Here is a 19,710-nt window from a genome sequence, read left to right on the forward strand (position 1 = left end):
AGTATGCTTGAGTTACTCTAAACTACTGGTAATTATTTAGGCCACATCCCAATCTAGCGTTAGTTTGCACACCATTCCACCTCAGTTTCGACCCAGCCATATACAAATAAGTCTTCATACTTCTCCAATAGGAGAATAGTCCAGCACAAACAACCAGCAACGTCTTCCCTGAGCTGGAACACAAGGAACCTAAGGCTGGTTCTGCCTCGATTGGGGCTCTTCAGTGACTGTAGCTTGGTTCCAGTGCCACAGGGAGCATGGGACCCACATCTGTGCCTACCCATCACACTGAAGAATAAAAAACAGTAATGCTTGAATTAATCTCATCCCCTGATAATTACACGGGCCACATACCAGTCCATTGCTCCTTTACACACCAGGTCACATTAGTTTAGGGCTCATCGGTGTTGTGCATCCTGGTTCCAATCAGGGGAAATTGGCCTGGGGTAGCTTGTGTTCAAGTTCAGTAATGACCTTGCCTAGCAGTTCGGGTCTGAATTGTTCAAGTTGGAACAGGATCAATACTGATTTGCAGATGGGTGGGTACAAACTGAGGTGGCATGGTTTGCAAAATAACAATGAACTCTGATGCAGCCACAAGTATTTACCAGTTTGAGATAAATTCAAACATTTCAACCATCACTTTTTTTGTATATTTGTAATGCAACAAGCTGTACCATGTGATATGTCTTTCTTTGTCTGGTGGTGCTGTGGCTGCTTCCTCTTGGCATTTTTCTGATGGCCAATCACCTACCTGGCTCCCAACATGAGGACGGCACTCGGATGGCATCTTGCTGTAAACAGATGTCATCTCTATCCAGAGGTGCTGGGGGCACCTTTGCCCAGTGGGATGTCTGTGGCAGACTGGTTTGCTTCCTCTGAGAAATCACAATGTCTGGCTCTTTCCATGTTGGAGTTTCCTCCTTTACTTTCTTCCCAGGTCCAGCTCTTTCATGCTGGTGCATCATTCCTGCTCCTTTCTCCTTGCTTTTACCTCTTGTTTCGTGTGTGCTAGCTCCTTCAGAACCCCAGGGTGAATTGTCATGCTTTATAAATCCTTGACTGATTGAGGTTGCCATTCAGAGTCATTGGGAAGATCAAGCGGGACTGCACAGCTCATCGTGGTAGCCCCAGATTGTGCCCAGAAAGTCTGATAGTTCATCCTGCTGAATCTGAGCCAATGTATTCAAATAGTCTACCTCTTCAGGAGAGCCTGCTCTCCAAGCAGCAAGACCGTGTCCTGCACCCAGACCTCCACACTGTACACCTCCATTCGTGGAGATTGAGTGGATCCCATTGAGTGTTTTTGCTTTACTCTGGTCTGCCAAGTTGTTCTTTGCCAGCTTTTGGGCTGAATTGAAGCACGTGTTTTTTTTTTTTTTTGCCATTTTATTTTATTCCTAGCTCAGCAAAGCTTTCCTGGGGGCGGGGGAGGGGTCAGTTGAAGGTTACGTATAGGCCTGTGTGACCTGGTTGTACTTCTTAATCAAATCGCTCTTGTGATGCTTATTTGAAAGGGCTTATGTATAGCTTTGCACCTGGACCTCTTTATTATTCTGCCAAGTGGTGCACACTGTTTCTCTTGTCAGGTGGTGTGTGCAGTGTAACAAAGAGAACACTGACAGTGGATGTCACGGGGGGTGCAGGTTTCACCAAGACTGACAAAGGAAGCCAGTCTAGCACCTGGAACAAAAAAATCTGTGGGTGTTAGTATCTACCAGAAAGAGTGTTACTAAAGGTAAGTAACTTGTTCATCTCCATAACAAATTTGATATTGCAGATATTTTTCCTCTCATAAGTGAGAAGACTGGATTTGGTGTTTCCTGCATTTCTTACCAGTTCAGCTACTTTGAGCCAGGACTCTGGAACATGCCTCCTGAAAATCAGTACTCTACCTGGTGGTCTTTAAGGTCATAAAAATCCTCCTTCATACCACATCTTTTTTTTTTTTTTTTTTTTTTTTTTTTTTTTTTTTCTTCTTCACTTAAGCCTTTGCTCTGCTATTTTAGTTTTATCTCCTTTCTATGTATTTATTTTTTTGAACTGTTCTGTGGTTTATTTTCCTACTTGTTTGTTATGCGAGTCGTTTCAAGCGATATCTGTTACAGAAGGGGCAGAGACGTTTGAAGTTAAGGACATGAATATAGAGGCCACACAAATGCAAAGGTGCTGATGGATTTCTGAACAATAAATATAAAAAAAAAAAAAAAAAAACAATTACGTACTCCATGTTAGTGATTTATTCTTGTTAATATTTCATAGATTTTACTTTATCTTGCATTCCCTAAGAATGTTTGTCCTTTCCAAGTTGGTTTTACTGTATTTAGTTTTTTCTTTTCTTGTAGCATACCTGTGTTCAGTGCATACTGTGAAATTAGTTACCTCCAGGCCACGATTGAGAGCTCTGGAATTGAGGCTGGATACACAAAGTTTCCAACAGTGGCTGTGAGGTGGTCAGAAGTACATGGTCATCCAATCCTTGGCCTCTCTGCAGAGCGCAGAGAGCAATGGTCACGTATTCCAGTTGGAATTGTGATGCTGTGCAAGGAGTAATACAGCAGTCAATATGGACAAGGTGAAAGTAAAAGAAAATGCCATACCTACTGGAGACAGGCTGAGCTGTGTATTTGGTGGTTGGTGGAGTGAAAGATGCGAAGTGAGGAAGTGCATTCAGAAGAGTGGGAAAAGAGTGCTGAAGAGGAAAGAGAAGAGGTTGTGAAATATGACATAATGGGAGTCGATTTAGACACTTTGAACATCACTACCTCTTTTGCAGACCTCAGTAATGTTGATTTCAGAGTATCGTAATTCAGTAGACTTGGCCGGCTTTATTTGAGTATCACTTGTTAGGTTATATATCTGGACACTAACTGAAATCTCGTGAGGCTCCAAAATATTGGTTGGGTGGCACAGTATCAAAAGCACAGAATGTTAGTTTGTGTTTAAGCCAATCCTTTAATTACATAGGCCACAACCCTTTAACATAGCCCCTGTTACACTGGTCAGCCTTAGGATGGTCTTCCTGCCAAAACGTTTTGCCTTATTCTGCAGTTTGTTTTCTTGACCTCGATTTTGTTGCCTGAAGATTCCGTGCACTTTACCACTGCTGTCTAAAGCACTCGCTCCTTTAAACATGGTGAATTTGTCACGCAAGCAAATGAAATGTGCTAATTGGGTGTAGTCCCATCTACATAGCGCCTGTAAATTAATTTCTACTAGTGGGCCTACAGCATTGACTGTGCCACCCACTTAAGTAGCTTTTCAAGCGTCTGACCTACCATTGCAACCTGTGTGAAGTTTACACTGCAATTTTGAATTTGTTCAGCATTCCATCCATTATTTGTTCTTTTTGCTTTTGTTGCCCTAAGTGGGATTGATAAACCCAGACGTGGGGTCCTGTGCTCACTGTGCCACTGGATTCACGCTAACCTGGCTGATCAGGGGTGATACTTCTAAACCAGTCCCAGGATGCTTGTTTCCGGTCTATGGAGGACATGGCCTGGCAGTTCGGGCAGGACTATTCCCATGGGGAGGATGGTCAAGACTGATTTGCGTTTGGCTGGATCTAAAGTGAAGTGGCGTACTGAAATAAAAAAAATAAAATGATGGATTAAACCAGATCTGTGACTTTGGGTTGAATGTTTGATTTGTTCAGCATTCCGTCCATCATCTGTTCTTTTAACATTGCAAGTTTGACCTGGCAAAATAGAACTTTTGATACAATATTATTGGTAGAATGTACACCGGTTTGCGCCTTTAATCCTTCAATGTTTTCCTGTGCGCTCCAAGGCAAAATTTTGATGTGCTGCTTTTTCCGTACATATGTCACCCCTAGGGTAGGCCCCACGCAGCCTGTTGGGCAGGGTGCAGTGTAATTATAAAATCAGGCATGTGCTCTTAACCATTGCATATCCTTTTCAGTGAAAAATTCTTAAATTCGCTTTTCACTGCTACAAGCCTTAACCTATGGGAGAGGTAACGTTGGGTTATGTTTTTAAATTGAATTTGTGCTTTCAGTTGGGTGAAAATGCATTTTTTTTTTTTTTTTTTTAGAAAGTTGGCATTTTCCTGCCCTTACCATTTGGTGCCTGCAGTCTGTTCCTGGGTCACATGGCTGTGTAGAACTGGACGTTGAATCTTACTCCTGGACAGCCACACAATAGAAGGATCAAGTGTTCCGGATGGGCCATCAACTGGGAGGACGGGCCATGGGCCGGGGGGGGGGGGGGGGTCGCGAAGCTGGGCACATCCCCACTTCCAGCTGAATAGGCGTGAGCTCTGCCTTTACTGTTAAACCCCCCATGGCCCCCCCCCCCCCGCCCTTGTTCATGCAGCCAGCTTAGACACAGGGCAGAGAGTAAGGAAACTTAAAGCACTTAAAAGGGAGTGCTCTAGAAACTTCCCCCCTTAAGTGGGCACCAGGTATAAATAATGGAGCCTTATACCCAAGTATGCATTACATTTCTGAATCTGTGACTACTACAGAAGGAGTGCTGTGCTGCTTTGCTGCAAGAAGGACTCCCACTCTGCTGCTCTGATACTTTGCTGCCCTGCTTACTGAGAAGGATGGATGAACCTGCTGCCTGGACCTGCCTGAGCCCTGCTGACTTCTGCTGGAGTTAGTTCCTGAGGTGCCCCTCATGTCCTGGACTGTTGGTGTGGTATCTGTAGAGTTTTCTCTCTAAGAAAAGGAGAAGTCCTGAAGCTCTGGGATCTCCACAACTGCAAACTGATCTGTTCACAATAAGATCCTGCCGACCACTCTGACCACTAAAGCGAAGCTCTGGTGAACCCAGCTCTTCATGCTACAGCAACCTCCAGCAACACAAGATCTGCAGTGGACGCTACAGCTTCGATTGCTTGCGGTGACTGCCAACGTTTAGGTCCAACAACAACCATCTGCGAGACCTAATGGGATCATTGCACTACAACGACTACTGTCTGCCACAACTGACCTGTTCCTTGTGCTGTTTTGCTGACCATCTGTGATTGTCTCCCAGCTACTTCCCCCTCGCTGCCCCCCCCCCCCCCCCCCCCCCTGCTGGAGTTAGTTCCTGAGGTGCCCCTCATGTCCTGGACTGTTGGTGTGGTATCTGTAGAGTTTTCTCTCTAAGAAAAGGAGAAGTCCTGAAGCTCTGGGATCTCCACAACTGCAAACTGATCTGTTCACAATAAGATCCTGCCGACCACTCTGACCACTAAAGCGAAGCTCTGGTGAACCCAGCTCTTCATGCTACAGCAACCTCCAGCAACACAAGATCTGCAGTGGACGCTACAGCTTCGATTGCTTGCGGTGACTGCCAACGTTTAGGTCCAACAACAACCATCTGCGAGACCTAATGGGATCATTGCACTACAACGACTACTGTCTGCCACAACTGACCTGTTCCTTGTGCTGTTTTGCTGACCATCTGTGATTGTCTCCCAGCTACTTCCCCCTCGCTGCCCCCCCCCCCCCCCCCCCTGCTGGAGTTAGTTCCTGAGGTGCCCCTCATGTCCTGGACTGTTGGTGTGGTATCTGTAGAGTTTTCTCTCTAAGAAAAGGAGAAGTCCTGAAGCTCTGGGATCTCCACAACTGCAAACTGATCTGTTCACAATAAGATCCTGCCGACCACTCTGACCACTAAAGCGAAGCTCTGGTGAACCCAGCTCTTCATGCTACAGCAACCTCCAGCAACACAAGATCTGCAGTGGACGCTACAGCTTCGATTGCTTGCGGTGACTGCCAACGTTTAGGTCCAACAACAACCATCTGCGAGACCTAATGGGATCATTGCACTACAACGACTACTGTCTGCCACAACTGACCTGTTCCTTGTGCTGTTTTGCTGACCATCTGTGATTGTCTCCCAGCTACTTCCCCCTCGCTGCCCCCCCCCCCCCCCCCCCCCCCCCCCCCACACACATACACACTGTTAATGGAACTCTTCACACTGGACTTCAAAGGTAACTTTCAGCTCAACTAACCAGGTCCCTAGACTTGGCTCTTGCTCCATCACGATCGAACTGAACTTGTGACTTTGATCCAGTCTCGCACGACCAGATAGCCGCTAGTAGCGGTTTGTCCTTTTAGGCGCTTTACTTACCTGAAATTTTTTAAATTGTTTCTCTGGTTCTACTGATTGGATTTTTAGCATTTCACTTTGGTTTCAATTTATTAAAATTCACTCTTTGTAAAAAAAAAAAAAAAAAAAATCTTGTTTTCACTTTTTTATTATGGTGTGTGTGCTGCATAAATACTTTACACATTGCCTTTTAAGTTAAGCCTGAGTGCTTTTCGGCAAAGCTACCAGAGGGTTAATTGTGTATCACTCTGTGGGGTGAAACCCTACTCAAGTAGCAACCACAATCACTCAGTAACACACACACACACACACACACACACACACACACACACACACTCACTCACTCACTCACTCACTCACTCCACCCCCCCCCCCCCCCCCCCCCCCCCCCCCTCGGATAGATAAAGATCTATATCAGTCTATCACTTAAACATAAGTTACAGGAACGTTGTAGTTGGGTTCTGAGTTCACTTTTACAAAACAAGCAAAAGATCAGTCTGCGTACTGAAAGCTAGCTTTCTGCCAAATTTGATGTAATTCTGTCCGGTGATTCGGGCTGTAGACATATCTAAAAGTCCTATGGGAAATGCAACTTTTTTTTTTTTTTTTTTTTTTACCCCTCCCAGCCCCCGCTTGATGCGAAACTTTCCATGCGCAACACAAATCACCCGAGTTGGGGGTGGGGGAGTGGGGGTGGAAGCTTGAGAGTGTATTTACATATATATTCCACCTAAAGCCGTGAAGTCTGCATATTGCTTTGAATTAGAGCTTAGTTTGTAGGTGAGTATGGACTCATTGCATTGTTACAGGTAACATAGCCAAACTTGAGTAATACATCTTACATGTGAATATACATTAATTATGTATATTTGGGGGGGAGTGTGATTCTCATAAATAGTGTTTTGCTTCTGTTGGACAGCAACCAGACCTTTCTGTATGTGGTAAACACGAGAGAGGCTGGCGCTTAATGAAAGTTGTTATTAGTTACTGTGGAATCAAAACCTGCTTTCTAAATATCAACGGCCTTGTCTCTCTTCCCTCCCCCCCCCCCCCCTTAAAAAAAGGATTGCCCAGCTTAGATATTTGTGTGTGATTTTTTTTATTTTTGGGGGGGGGGGGGCTGGATTTAAAACCATTAGTCTGACTAACATATGTTCAAGATGACATGAGTTTTTCGACGTGGAGCTGATGGTGTTTTGACTAGGCAGTCCGCACAGATCCACACATCTGATGACCAAGCAGGAGATATGGATGATGACGAGTCTGACTGAGGGCACTGTACATGTAATCCATACTATGCAACCTGGCGGGAGCCTCTGGAAACGCATCCCCCAAATGCAGTATACAGGTGGGAGGTAAGGCGGTCGTTGCTCTCATAGACACAGGGGCCTCCATAAACGTCCTGGCCCTCCAGGTCATGAAAACGCTACAACTGAGACTTTGCACCACCACCACGAGAGTGTTTGCGTTTGGGTCATCGACCCACTTCCGCTGGCAGGAGTGTTTAAAACTGACATTACGCACGAGGGTCAGACGGTTAGTACCAATGTTTATTTCACAAAAACTGGCGCTGGCATGTTACTGAGTTGCAAGAGGGCCGAGAAGCTGGACCTTGTGTCCTTCGCGTTCATTGTACACCAAGAGAGTGTGGAAGGGCTAGTAGCAGAACACTCCCAACTGTTCCAAGGAATCAGATGTTTGTCGATATGGAAGTGGACCTGTCTGTCTTTCAAAGCCATACAGCCAATGGCCGTAAAACATCGCAGAGTCGCTTTCCACCTTCGACCCAAGGTAGAAGAGGAACTAAGCAAACTTGAAGCTGCTGGCATAATTGAGTGAGTGGAAGGACCCACTCCATGGCTCTCACCGATTGTGGTCACGTGGAAGCCCAAACAACCTGGGGAGGTGCAGATCTGCGTCTATATGAGGCTACCCAATGCTGCCATTCGTCGTGAGCGCCACCTAACCCCAACTATTGATGACATAGTGGTGGAGGTGAGTGGTTCAAGGTGGTTCTCAATGGGCCTCAGGTCAGGATACCACCAACTCATGCTTGACCCTGAATCCAGAGCCGTCACCACCTTCTCCACCCATGTAGGGTTCTGGAGGTACACTCGCCTCAGTTTCGGTATCTCCAGTGCTGCAGAAGTATTTCAGGACACGATACGTGGGGGACTAGACGGACTGGAAGGTACCATCAAAGTGAACGATGATATACTGGTACATGCCCCGACCATCGAGGGACACCTGGAGAGACTTGGAGCCCCATTCAAGCGACTCAAAGAGAATGGCTTACCGTTGCATCGAGAAAAGTGTGCGTTTTTACAACATCACATTGCCTTCTTTGGGTATCACTTTTTCTGACAAAGGAGTAATGCAAGACCCGGAGAAGGTACATGACATCCAGACAGCGCCTGCCTCCACATCCGTCACCGGCGTAAGGAGTTTCCTGGGCATGGTCGCGTATTGTGGCCAATTCATTTACAGTCTAGAGTTGTTAACGGCGCCCCTCCGAGAACTGACAAAAGCTAATGCTACGTGGGAATGGGGACCCATACAGAAAAAGGCTTTCTGCGCTACCAAGAATGCTCTGTCTGACCAGACCACGTTAAGCTACTTCGATCTCGCCAAGGAATTGGAGCTAGCTGTGGATGAAAGTCCGGTGGGACTAGGGGGCCATCCCATCTTAACGCAGTGAGCAAGGGGACTGGGCACCGGTGGCTTATGCCAGTAGAGCTCTGACGCCGACAGAACGTTACTCCCACATCGAAAAGGAGGACATAGCGGTCCACTGGGGCTGTCGTCACTTTTTCGTCTCTACCTCTATGGTCAGGTCTTCACGTTGGTAACGGACCATAAACCCCTGGTGCCACTTTTCAGCAGATCCACGTCCACTTTGCTGCCTCAGATCGAGAAGTGGGTCCTGCAATTGCAAGACTATCAGTTCCAAGTGGTGTATTGACCAGGATCCCAGAACCTGGCAGATTACCTGTCACGGTATGCTCGATCAGTATCCGCTCAGGTGGAAGTGGAAGCAGAGGCTGTGGAGGACTATGTACGGTTGGTGATAGATCAATCACGACTGTTATCAGTGTCAATGCGGGAGTTCACGGAGGCCATGCAGGGAGGCGAATGCATCCAATTATCAATGAGGGCGGTCCGCACAGGGAGGTGGCATGAGATGGTACACAATCTGTCAAGACAAACTGAAGAGGCGAGACCCACTCTGACCACTACATGTCCGGCATGAACTGACGGTGTTGTCAGAAGGGTGTTTGCTTCAGGGCCTGCGACTGGTGGTTCCCCAATCCCTGTAGTCACGCGTAGTGAATTTGGCGCATGCAACTCAAGGTGTGGTTAAGGCAAAGGCCCGGCTCCACTGCAAGGTCTGGTTCCCTGGGTTGGATCAGCAAGTGGAAAAGGTGGTGCAGCACTGTCATCTTTGTCAGGTGGTAGGCTCTCCGGAACCCCCAGCACCCATAGTCACAGAGCTGATCCCTTCCAGACCCTGGTGTCGGGCCAGGGCTGACTTGGGTGCCCTACCAGACGGCAGACACATGCTGGTGGTCATAGATGACTTCTCCAAATATCCCAAGGTGGAAATACTAGACACGACCACAGCGGGACAAGTCATCCCGTGTTTAGAGAAGATAATGGCCACGCATGGTATAATACAAGAACTCAGAATGGGCAATGGTCCCCTGTTTTCCGGTCAGGAGTTTGAGGAGCATCTTGCCATACAGGGGATTGCCCATCGAAAGATCACAACCTGCTGGCCTCAAGCCAATGGTTTGAACAAAGTCTTGAAAATCGCAGTGGCAAAGACACACAACATAGACTGCCCTATACGCATTCTTGAGAGAATACAGACTTACACCACACACCACCACCAAGATAGCCCCAAGTGCGTTGTGTATGAACGGACAAGTGGAGGACACTATCCCGCAGAGGAATGTTCCGATACCTTTGCAGGAGCAGGCAAGTGAGAGATTGCGTCAGCGTGGATCTGCCAATGATTGTATGTCAAGAGGAGGGCGAGAGATTCACCCATTCAAGTAGGTGACCAAGTGTTGATTTAAAAAAAAAAATAAAAAAAAATAATAATTTTTAAAACATACGCCCCAGTGGGACGTTTAGACTTGCTTTTGAGCTGATGCCATGGACTGTTGTGAGGATTAGAGGAACTATGGTCACTGCTGTCAAGAGCAGGTGACTAGGAACATCTCATTTTTCAAACATTATCGTTCGAAAGACTGTGGTGTGCAAGGAGACACCTCCACACCACCTCCTGGCGGTGAGAGCACAGAAGCAGGGGATGACTACCCTGACATTCTGGCGTTGGGGGGGGAGAGGGAGGGGCGGAAGGCTACAACCCTCCGAGATGACTGCCTAGAAGACACAGTGCTCCATCCCTGAGGTGCGACGGAAGGCCAGGAAGGAGATAGTCCCCACCCCTGCGACCGAACGGTAATGCAGGGCCGTGAGTTTCAGGTGGCAGTTTCCATATGCACCAAAATACTGTGTCCTGTGTTATTTATACGTTGCGTTACAGGCCCCATACCCAACGGGCAAACACAACAAAGACTAAGACGGTATTTTATTTGTCATTTGATGCAAGTTTTTTTTTTTTTTCTCCCTTAAAGATTTTACCTTTTGACATTATGCAACAGATACAGGAGAAACAATGCTTCATTGCTTCTTTATAGTTTTTTTTTTTTTTCTGGAAGATTTTAAGTATTGCCTGTTTAAATCTGTTAATGTATTATGGTACAGTGGAACCAGATTACTCGGAGTATATATCGCATAAGTAGGTTGCAATACTATTTCAATTGCTTTTTGTGTTGAAAATCAATATGTATCGACTTTTGTATTGCTTTTGTTTATGAAGTTTTACGTTAGTGTGATGCCACAGTAATATTTCATGTAGACTTTCTACATTTGATTCTTTTATGGATCTTCTTTGCAGGAGATGATGACAGAGGACTCTTTTTGTGTTTTGTTACCTCTGTAGCTTGCTCCTGAATCTATTATCCAGTATTCCAGTTTATTTGTGTTTGATATGGGAGATTGGAAGACTATCACGGTCCCAGAGCTATCGCCAGGTAATTATTTAATGACAATTAAGTTAAATCTATTAGAGTACTTTTCGGGGACGATTTTAACTGTAATGTGTTGAAGGACCGTTGTGTGACATCCTTTATCCAACCTTGTTTTTTTCCTTGTAACTTACTGTCAAGTGTTGCATGATTAATCATCTATAGGCCCCATTAATATATAACGTGTACCTTTGACAGCCACCTCCAATCTGCCATTTCTCTGGTTGTGCAATTTTCTCTATGCTACATTTTTAGACGACTTTAACTTTTATATGCATGTGGTATTTATATAGGGAGTATAGCTAATAGGTAGTGGAGCGCTCTACTGGGTCACTTCCCTAGAGATGAACTTCTAGGTAACCTGGCTGTCTTTTCCCTAAGGCAGTGGTCTTCAAACTCTTTAATGCTGCGCCCCAATAGTGGGCGGGAGGGGAAATCACCTCCTCCATTATTCTATTAAATTGGCAATGTTTAAATATGCCTAGACTTAACAGAACATTACAGTTAAGTTATGTTACTGTTTTAAAAGTGCAATCAAATACATGATGGCAAACATACTGTTCTGGTCAGGTGGGCCTTACTAACATGTAAAAGTATCCACCGTGAGATAATTGTATTTTTTTTTTTTCAATGATATATATTGAGTATTTTTGACACACACACTCAAACTCTTTTGGCCAGAGTCTGGCACCCTCCTGGGATCTTTTGAGGCCCTCATGGTCGCCCCCGTCCCCACCAAAACCCCCCAGTTTTTCTTAGGACTTGGCAACCCTAAGAAAAAAGTGGGCCAAGTTTCAATGATACCTCTCTTCTGCCTAAAATCATAAGAAGGTAGCTATTCAATCAGCTCTGGACGTTCTTGACCCAGTATTTAAGACTTCTCCTTCTCGTTCACAGTACTTAGTCCAGGGCATCCTATGGCAATGCACCCACACATACCCGATTTGGAAAGAAGCCCTTAAATAAAAGAATGCTGCTCCAGGGTCGCTTCTGTTCTTGGTGGACATGTTTGTTGTATGAAGCTTAATGGACCACCAAATCTTGCACATTTGGTTGTGATGAATGTGGATCACAAGTCCTGCAGAGACATGCTTACTCTGCAACTAGCTGTCTTAGAATACATATCAAATTTCCCACCCATGTGTTGAATAGTGTTAATTTCATGCATGGTGTGCATCGAGCCTCCCCACAATCTTCAGTGCGCTTCATTGTTTCTTGCCTGACTGTTACTACTTAGAAAAGTCTAAGTGGTTTCGAATCTATGCAGATCACTCCACTTTTTATGAAGGTAATCTCCCAGGGAGGCATCTTGAGTGAGCTACTTTTCTACTTACTTGACGTCGAATTGTAGAAGTGTGGAGCAGACTTTATAAAGACGCTAATTTTCTCCAATCTAAAAGATGTTTCCCCTTAATGTGCATATCTACTGTCCTCATCAGTTTTGAGTCAGTCTTTCTTAAAAGCGAAAGATTTAGTTTTTATCCTCCACTCCGGCATGTCTGTGGTATTTCCATTTGACATAGTGGTACATAATTTTTTGGGTTAAGGAACTTAAGGCCTATTTGTTTCAAACCACAGCTTTGCGTTCTGTTAATGGAAAGGTTACTTCATTTCTGTTGAGCCTATTGAAGTGCCCTCTGGTGGGTTGGCATTCTGTCTTTTTCAAATGGGGGTGTTGGCACAGAATGATAATGGCAAACTTGCCTGTGGACTACTGAGATGTAATCATGTGCTCTTGGCTGTGAGATCCTTTCTGGGGGTATTACTAGTTCCATCTCAAGTTTTATAGCATGGTAAGTGTGTACATTTTCAGCACTTCTTCCTTCGACTTAGTTGCAAATTTTATCTCTGAAGTATTAAATATTAACTGCAACAGAATTGAGATGAGCTATGCTTAGAAAGAGCTTGGTATATTAGTCCAAGCTCCATATGTAGCTTTGACATGTCAATTGAATTGCCTAAATAGACACTCCCAAGCATTGATTTGTATTTATCATTAATTTACCAATTTGCGAGCATGAAAAATACACTGTCACTAATACTTGTTCACAACAGAACCAAAGACCATAAAGCTTTAGCTCTGTGCCCACAGCTGGAACAACCGCTCAGTATTTCTTGGGACTGCCCCAACGCTGCTCCAGTTTAGCAGAGCATTGAAGATGTATCTCTTTAAAGAATAGTACATCACTATGCATTAACAGTCTGCAAAACAGCTAACTTCTCTCACTTGTTGACTTCATGCTTGTCTTTTGACCCTGTAAAGCGCTTTGAAGCTTTTTAGCTAGTTCCACAACCTAGAAATACCATATACATTGTTCATAAAGATCGATGTCTGAAGCACGCTAATGGAGTGTGGTCCTCTCAGTGAGGACAGGAGCTTGAAGTCAAAAGCAACATCTATTTGAAGGCATCTTGTAATAGTTGATGTCATGATACTGATACATTGCTGTGCCTTACTTGTTTAGTTTTCTCTCTGGGGTTCCTGGAGCTCATGTAGGCCTTTGTCCGTTTTGATTTGTAGCTTAAGGCGTACAATATAACCTTTTTTTTTTTGTGTGTGTGTGGAGTAGAAGAACATATTTACAATTAATAGGGATCATGACTTTATCCGATCTGTTCTGCAGGATATTGTTGCTCCTTTGTTGGTGTTTTGCAGAAAGCTAGTTTTCATTAGCAATAACCTGGTATTTGGCAGTATTTCCCTATTATTGGTACTACCTAGATAGAGTCCAGGAATGTCTTCGGACTTGTTTAAACATCCTCAGAACAGTCCCTCTTTAGTACTTTAATAGAGTTTTTTTTCTCCAGGACTGTTCACCCGATCAGCATCTCGAGTCTTGGGTGCAAGTCTTGGAACACTAGCTTGAATCAAAACAATTAGCCATAGGCTTGCTGGATTCAGCTGGGAGTTGAATCGTTAGGCTAGTTTCCCCAGGAGTGATAGCAACTCCTAGTCCAGCCAAATGTCTGGGGAAATATCCTTGTTCTTCAGGCAAAAGTATTACTTCTCAAGATTACTAAAGGTTTTCGTAGGTTTTAGGTTCCTTTTTAAAATACCAGATCAGTTGCATGTATTGACTCCCTGTAATGCAACACTTGAATCCTCTAATAAGCTTTGACTCTTTCCACTGGGCTGGACAAACTGTAAAGGATTTGGGGGGGGGGGGGGGGGAGAAGGGGAAGGAGATGGAAGGTGGGGGGGAATTTCCCATTCATATTGGCTACACTACCCATTGGGATAAGGAAGACCCACAAGTGACTTCTGTTGTGGCAGTGGGTACAGCCAGGAGATGTTTGGTAGAGTTAGAGGTACAGCCAGGTGCACGGGTCAGAAGCACTCAAGGTTTTTGGTGTAAATTCTAGAATTGGTTTGGGCATTAGAAGACTGTAGACCTAAGGTTGGACTGTGGAAGTTGATGCAGATAAGCAAACAGGTGATAAAGGATACCATTGCGTTTGTGGAGGTGGACTCTGTGCTCAGTACCTAATGAACCCTCCTTACAACATACTCTATCTTTAAGCAATGTAATCAATATACTATCTTGTCTCTCCACCATAGCATTCTGGTTAGCAGTAGTACCAAACTGCACCGTTCGGTAATATGCAGATGGGAGAAAAGTATGTGTATGCTAGATCTCCAGGATGCATGCAGACTTAGTTGTATATTCCAGTAACTATTACGCACAGTATGATGGGTTGCTGCTTTTGTCCTTCTGAAAGTCCAGTACCTGTGGTCAATGAAAGAAACCAATTACCATATAATTTACTTAACTCAGAGCTGTACATCTGTCATGGCTTTCCTGCCTTCTCTAAAGGGATGTGTAAACTGGTCCAGGTTTCATTCTTTAGAAGCAGCAGCTTTTGAGCACTGGCTTCTTAATTAAAAAAAAAAAAAAAAAAAAAAAGCCTTTAAGGCCATTCATCTTTCAGGGATACACAACACTGAAGCGGACATGCTAAGCAGACACTACAAAAAAGCCACGAGTGGGTTGCGTAAGACATTATGCAATACCTTTTCACATAATGTGGTTTTCTTTAAATACACTTATTCGCCACAGCTCAACACACAAAATGCCTACACCTCGCCCCAGGTATTTAGAACAGAGCTCTTTGGGCAGTGCCATTTTGATGAACTGCTCAGTGATAGATATATATATATTTTTTTCCCCATGGCTTTCCATTGATGCTTCTGATCCGATCAGTTAAAATTAAACAGCGCTACTCCAAAGCCTTAATGATTGTCAGACTAACCTATATAGTGCTGACATCCAAACCAACTTCAGTATTTTTAAGAGAACACAGCAGGCTGACTTGCAGGCCATTTCCTTTATCCAGGCTTCAGGGTTAAGTGTTTTGTTTTAGCTGACTTAATTTAACTTGGTACCACAATGTATTAGTCTGAAGATGGACTAAGGCTCTTCCATAAGGTTGGCATGTTCTTTGGAATGGAAAGGAATTTGCTTGTGATGTCTATTCTTAAAATGTTGACTTAATTACTCGTCAAGAAGAGATCATACTTGCATATCTTCTGCAGCTAGCCACGTCTAAATTGCCATTATTTTCTTCAGCTGATAACTAAACTGCTTCTATGGAAGGTTTTTTTGTTAAGATAACAAGAAAATGATTTTCTAAATCGTCTTCTCCATGCAAACTCTGATACTTTTATAATTGACTTCTACTCTTGAACTCCACTTGAAGAACTACATAAAGCCACATTGCATCATTTATAATAATGTCAGTGGAAAGCTGACATTCTTAGTGGCTATTTTATCCACTCGTATAGTGAGTTATAGGCTTTATCTGCTTTTGTGTGTTACATGGTGTTTCCTTCTAGAACAGTAGTTATTATTGCATATCCAACTTTCCTTCCTAAAGTGCCCTGATTCTCAAATTGATAAGAGTATCTTGTAATCCTTCAACTCCATTTAAAAGGTCTCTCCAATCTAGTGCCATGAGGAAAGCTGTGTTTCTACCGTTAGTGGACCAAAAATAAAAGAAAAGCAACTGGCCATTAACTATGGCAGTTGTCTTGCCACGTCAAAACAATCTAGTAATGTGATTAGTCTCTTCTATTGTACTTTTTACCTGTTTGCAAATATTTCTTTATCGAGAAAACCAAGAACACGTTCTTCTAGGAAGAAAGCGGCTATGGTAGCATGCTGGAGCAATGTCCCACTGAAGAAGAAAAAAATGTAAAGCCACCACTTTGTTCATACTTGCTAAGCATATCTGTTTAGATTTGGTCTCCGGAGAAGATGGCAGGGATTGCCAAGATTCTTTGAAAAACCTTTGTGGTTAAATGTTTGGGGAAAAATCATATCTAGCTGTGTTCTGATTCTATTCTTGCCTTACTTTTTCAAATTAGTAGCAATTAACTTGTTAATTATTATAATATGTGTGACTGTGACCAGTAACGCAGTTACTTGTGTTCAAAAGTGTGTGTTGTAGGTATCTTTATTGAAGTCACAAATTGCACTTTTACTGTGGTATCCAGTTCATGAGTGTTGGACTTCATTTGTAGATCTCTGCTTTAAGCCTTTCGAAAATAACTGACTGCAAACCACCTGCCAGCATAATATATGCTGAGATTGCTGCTGTCTCTTTAAAGGAACTGCTGTCTCTCTAAAGGAACAATATACGCTTTTTAATCTATTTATCATTATTTCCCCTTCTGTAACCATTTTCCTAAATCTTTCTTCACGTTTTCTGGAGCAACAACATTAGCTTGCAAGCTACTTGTTTACATCCTTTATGTAATGGTTTTCTACTTGATTTAGCCTTCCAACTCTTCAATACAGTTCTGACAAATATAGCCTCAGGCTTTGGTGTAGTTACTATACATCAAATATTACTCTGATACTCAGTGCACTAAGTGACCATCTATCCATTTGAAGGGGGATTGTAGTATTTGTGTACCCAAATGTTTTATATTTCCTCTGTTTAGGTAATTGAACCGTCCCCCAACCATACTTTTTCTTTTTTTTCATATCGCTTTCTGTGTGTGTGTGTGTGTGTGTGTGTGTGTGTGTATGTATATATATATATATATATATATATATATATACTTCTGATGGATACAACTACCTGTGGAGTCCTCACCTTATGAATTCGTCCTTGCGCCAGCATCCGACGGAAAGTCTTCTTCCTAGCTGTCCACGTCGACGAGGACGTCATAATGGCACGGCTCCACGTGACTCCGTCTGACGTCACCGTGCCAATAAGAGGTCCTCGTCGGTGTGCTCACGTCAGTTTTCCTTTTTTCCGTGCCTTCGACGCCAACGGTTTTTCTTCCTGGCTCGTTGATTACGTTTTTGGTGGTTACAATGTCTCCAAAGAAGTCCGGTTTTAAGCCATGTAGGGAGTGTGGAGGTCTGATGTCAGTGACCGATCCACATTCGGATTGTATTTGGTGCCTAAGTTCTGAGCATGACGTTAAAGGGTGTTCGTCGTGCCAGAGTATGAACCCTAAGGCTCTAAAAGAGCGAGAGGCGAAGCTTTTTCTGGCGAAAGCAAAGAAGGGCCATTAGAGGGATTCCTCCCATGCTTCACGTAAGAAGCGGCGTCATCATGATTCACGGCGCCGTCATGACTCGGCGCCGGTCTGAGCGGAGTCGATCGAGGTTCGAGGTCTCAGTCTTCTCAACGTCAAAAGACATGGGAGATGAGCCCTACTGTGACGCCTCAGCCCAGGAGTCTGGAATTATCGCCGGCGCCCTTTGAGGTTACCCATCATAGTCCTCAATTTTCGCCGGCGTCAGGAGGAGCCTGATGTACAGCAGGTTCAAGGATAGTCATCTACTCAGCAATATCCTGCTTTCCCGGCTCCAGGGGCGGATCCGGCTGCATTTTTTAATGCAATGTATGTCGTTTTTCAGTCCATGGCTCCTGCTGGTGCGCCGGCGGGTCCCACGGGGCCATTGGCATTTGATTTGGGCTCTCCGGCGCCGTATAAAGCGGCTCCATTTATGCCTTTTTGCCCTGCAGAGGGTGTCGGATCGGCGCCGAGGATGTCTCCTCGTGGGAGATCTTCACCACCTGTGTCAGTGGCTCCACCATCGCGTCAGCCGACGCCATCGCCGTGCCATTGGATGTCTGATGTCTCCTTCCCGGCCGGCCCCATCGCCTTCCTGCCAGCTGACTCCGCGGAGGACATCGTTGGAGTCCGTGCCGGCGCTGGGTGATGCTAAGAGTCACCCATCTCTTCCTGTGTCCTACCAGGATTGGAAGTCTTCAGCGTCGATGGATTCATTATCGATGACGACTTTGGAAACACGCCTTCGGTCTCGTAGAAAGGCTTTACGACTTCTGGAAGAGGAAGAGTACAGGCAGTTGGAGGAGGGTGAAATTGATCCTTCTGATGAGTACCAAGGTCTGGCCACTGCAAGCGGCCTGGATACTTCCCCGGAGTGGGACATTGCATCTCCGGGGGAGTTTACAGAGGAGGCCGCATCCTTCCATACGGCGGTCAGGAAGGCAGCAGAGTTTCTGGACTTGCCCTTGTCTGTAGCGGAGGTGAAAACTAACCTGCTCACTGAGGTGTTGCACCCTTCTGCGTCCAGTGCTGATCCTTTGCTGCCCTTCAATGAGGCTTTGACTGAGCCTATATTGGATTTGTGGAGGAAGCCGGTTACGACTCCTGCAGTGAACAGGGCAGTAGCGAGGAGGCATAGAGGCGCACCAGGAGATCCGGTTTTCCAGTCACATCATCAGACTCCTGAAAGTTTAGTAGTCCAAGCGTCTTGCTCCGCAAAGTCTGCTCCTGGAACATTCACAGGAGTTCCAACTGAGAGGGAGTCGAAGAGGATGGCGCAGTCTTCTAAGAAGACCTTTTCATCCTGTATCATGGCGCTCAAGGCTACAAATTCTACCTGTGTGCTGGGCAGGTATGTCCACGCCCTTATGGACTCTGCTAAGGAAATGGTCAAAGTTGTGCCGCAGGAGGTACAAAGGTCCTTTGGGTCTCTTTTCGGATGCGCAGGCGGCTGCACAACAGATTATACAGTCTGGCCTGGACACGTCTGATTCGGTAGCCAGGGCCATGGGGACATCTGTGGCTACTAGGAGGCACGCCTGGTTAAGGTCCTCTGGGTTTTCCTCGGACGTTCAATCCACCTTGTTAGATCTGCCATTCGATGGTGAAAAGCTGTTTGGAGAGAAGGCGGATTCTGCCCTTGAAAGGTTTAAGGACAGTCGGGCAACAGCTAAGTCTTTGGGCTTACAGACTGCCACTGCTACATCTTATAGACCTTTTCACAGATTCAGGGCGTTTGCACGTGGTTCTGCCTTTCGGAGATCCCAATTCTTGGCCCAGCAACCTGCCAATCCGCCCTATCGTGCCTTTAGAGGGCGGGGTAGGGGTAGAGCTAGAGGGCCAGTCCAGCAGCCTTTATCTTCATCCTCCTCCTCCTCTGGTGGTCAACAGCAGAAGCAGCCCTAGTTTTCCCCACTTTATCGTTCATACCTCTCCTGTAGGGGGAAGGTGGAGTCTTTTTCTCCGCAAGTGGGAGTCTATTACAACGGACTCTTGGGTGTTAAGGATTGTGGAAAAA

General features: G+C 45.0%; 1 protein-coding gene across 6 annotated transcripts in view; it reads left to right on the forward strand.

Moving 5' to 3' along the window:
• Window positions 1-19,710, forward strand: part of SSX2IP (SSX family member 2 interacting protein) — a 415,768-nt gene that overhangs the window by 85,223 nt on the left and 310,835 nt on the right. For 4 of the 6 annotated variants that reach the window (XM_069232281.1, XM_069232284.1, XM_069232283.1 and 1 more), the window contains exon 2: window positions 11,032-11,167. In XM_069232281.1, coding sequence (XP_069088382.1) covers window positions 11,125-11,167 — 43 coding nt within the window. In that variant the 5' untranslated portion in view covers window positions 11,032-11,124. The remainder of the gene's footprint in view (window positions 1-11,031; window positions 11,168-19,710) is intronic. The other 2 variants (XM_069232285.1, XM_069232282.1) reach the window with 1 other exon arrangement.

This window comes from Pleurodeles waltl, chromosome 4_2, assembly GCF_031143425.1.
Source record: "Pleurodeles waltl isolate 20211129_DDA chromosome 4_2, aPleWal1.hap1.20221129, whole genome shotgun sequence".
In the NCBI taxonomy this organism is placed as follows: Eukaryota; Metazoa; Chordata; class Amphibia; order Caudata; family Salamandridae; genus Pleurodeles; species Pleurodeles waltl.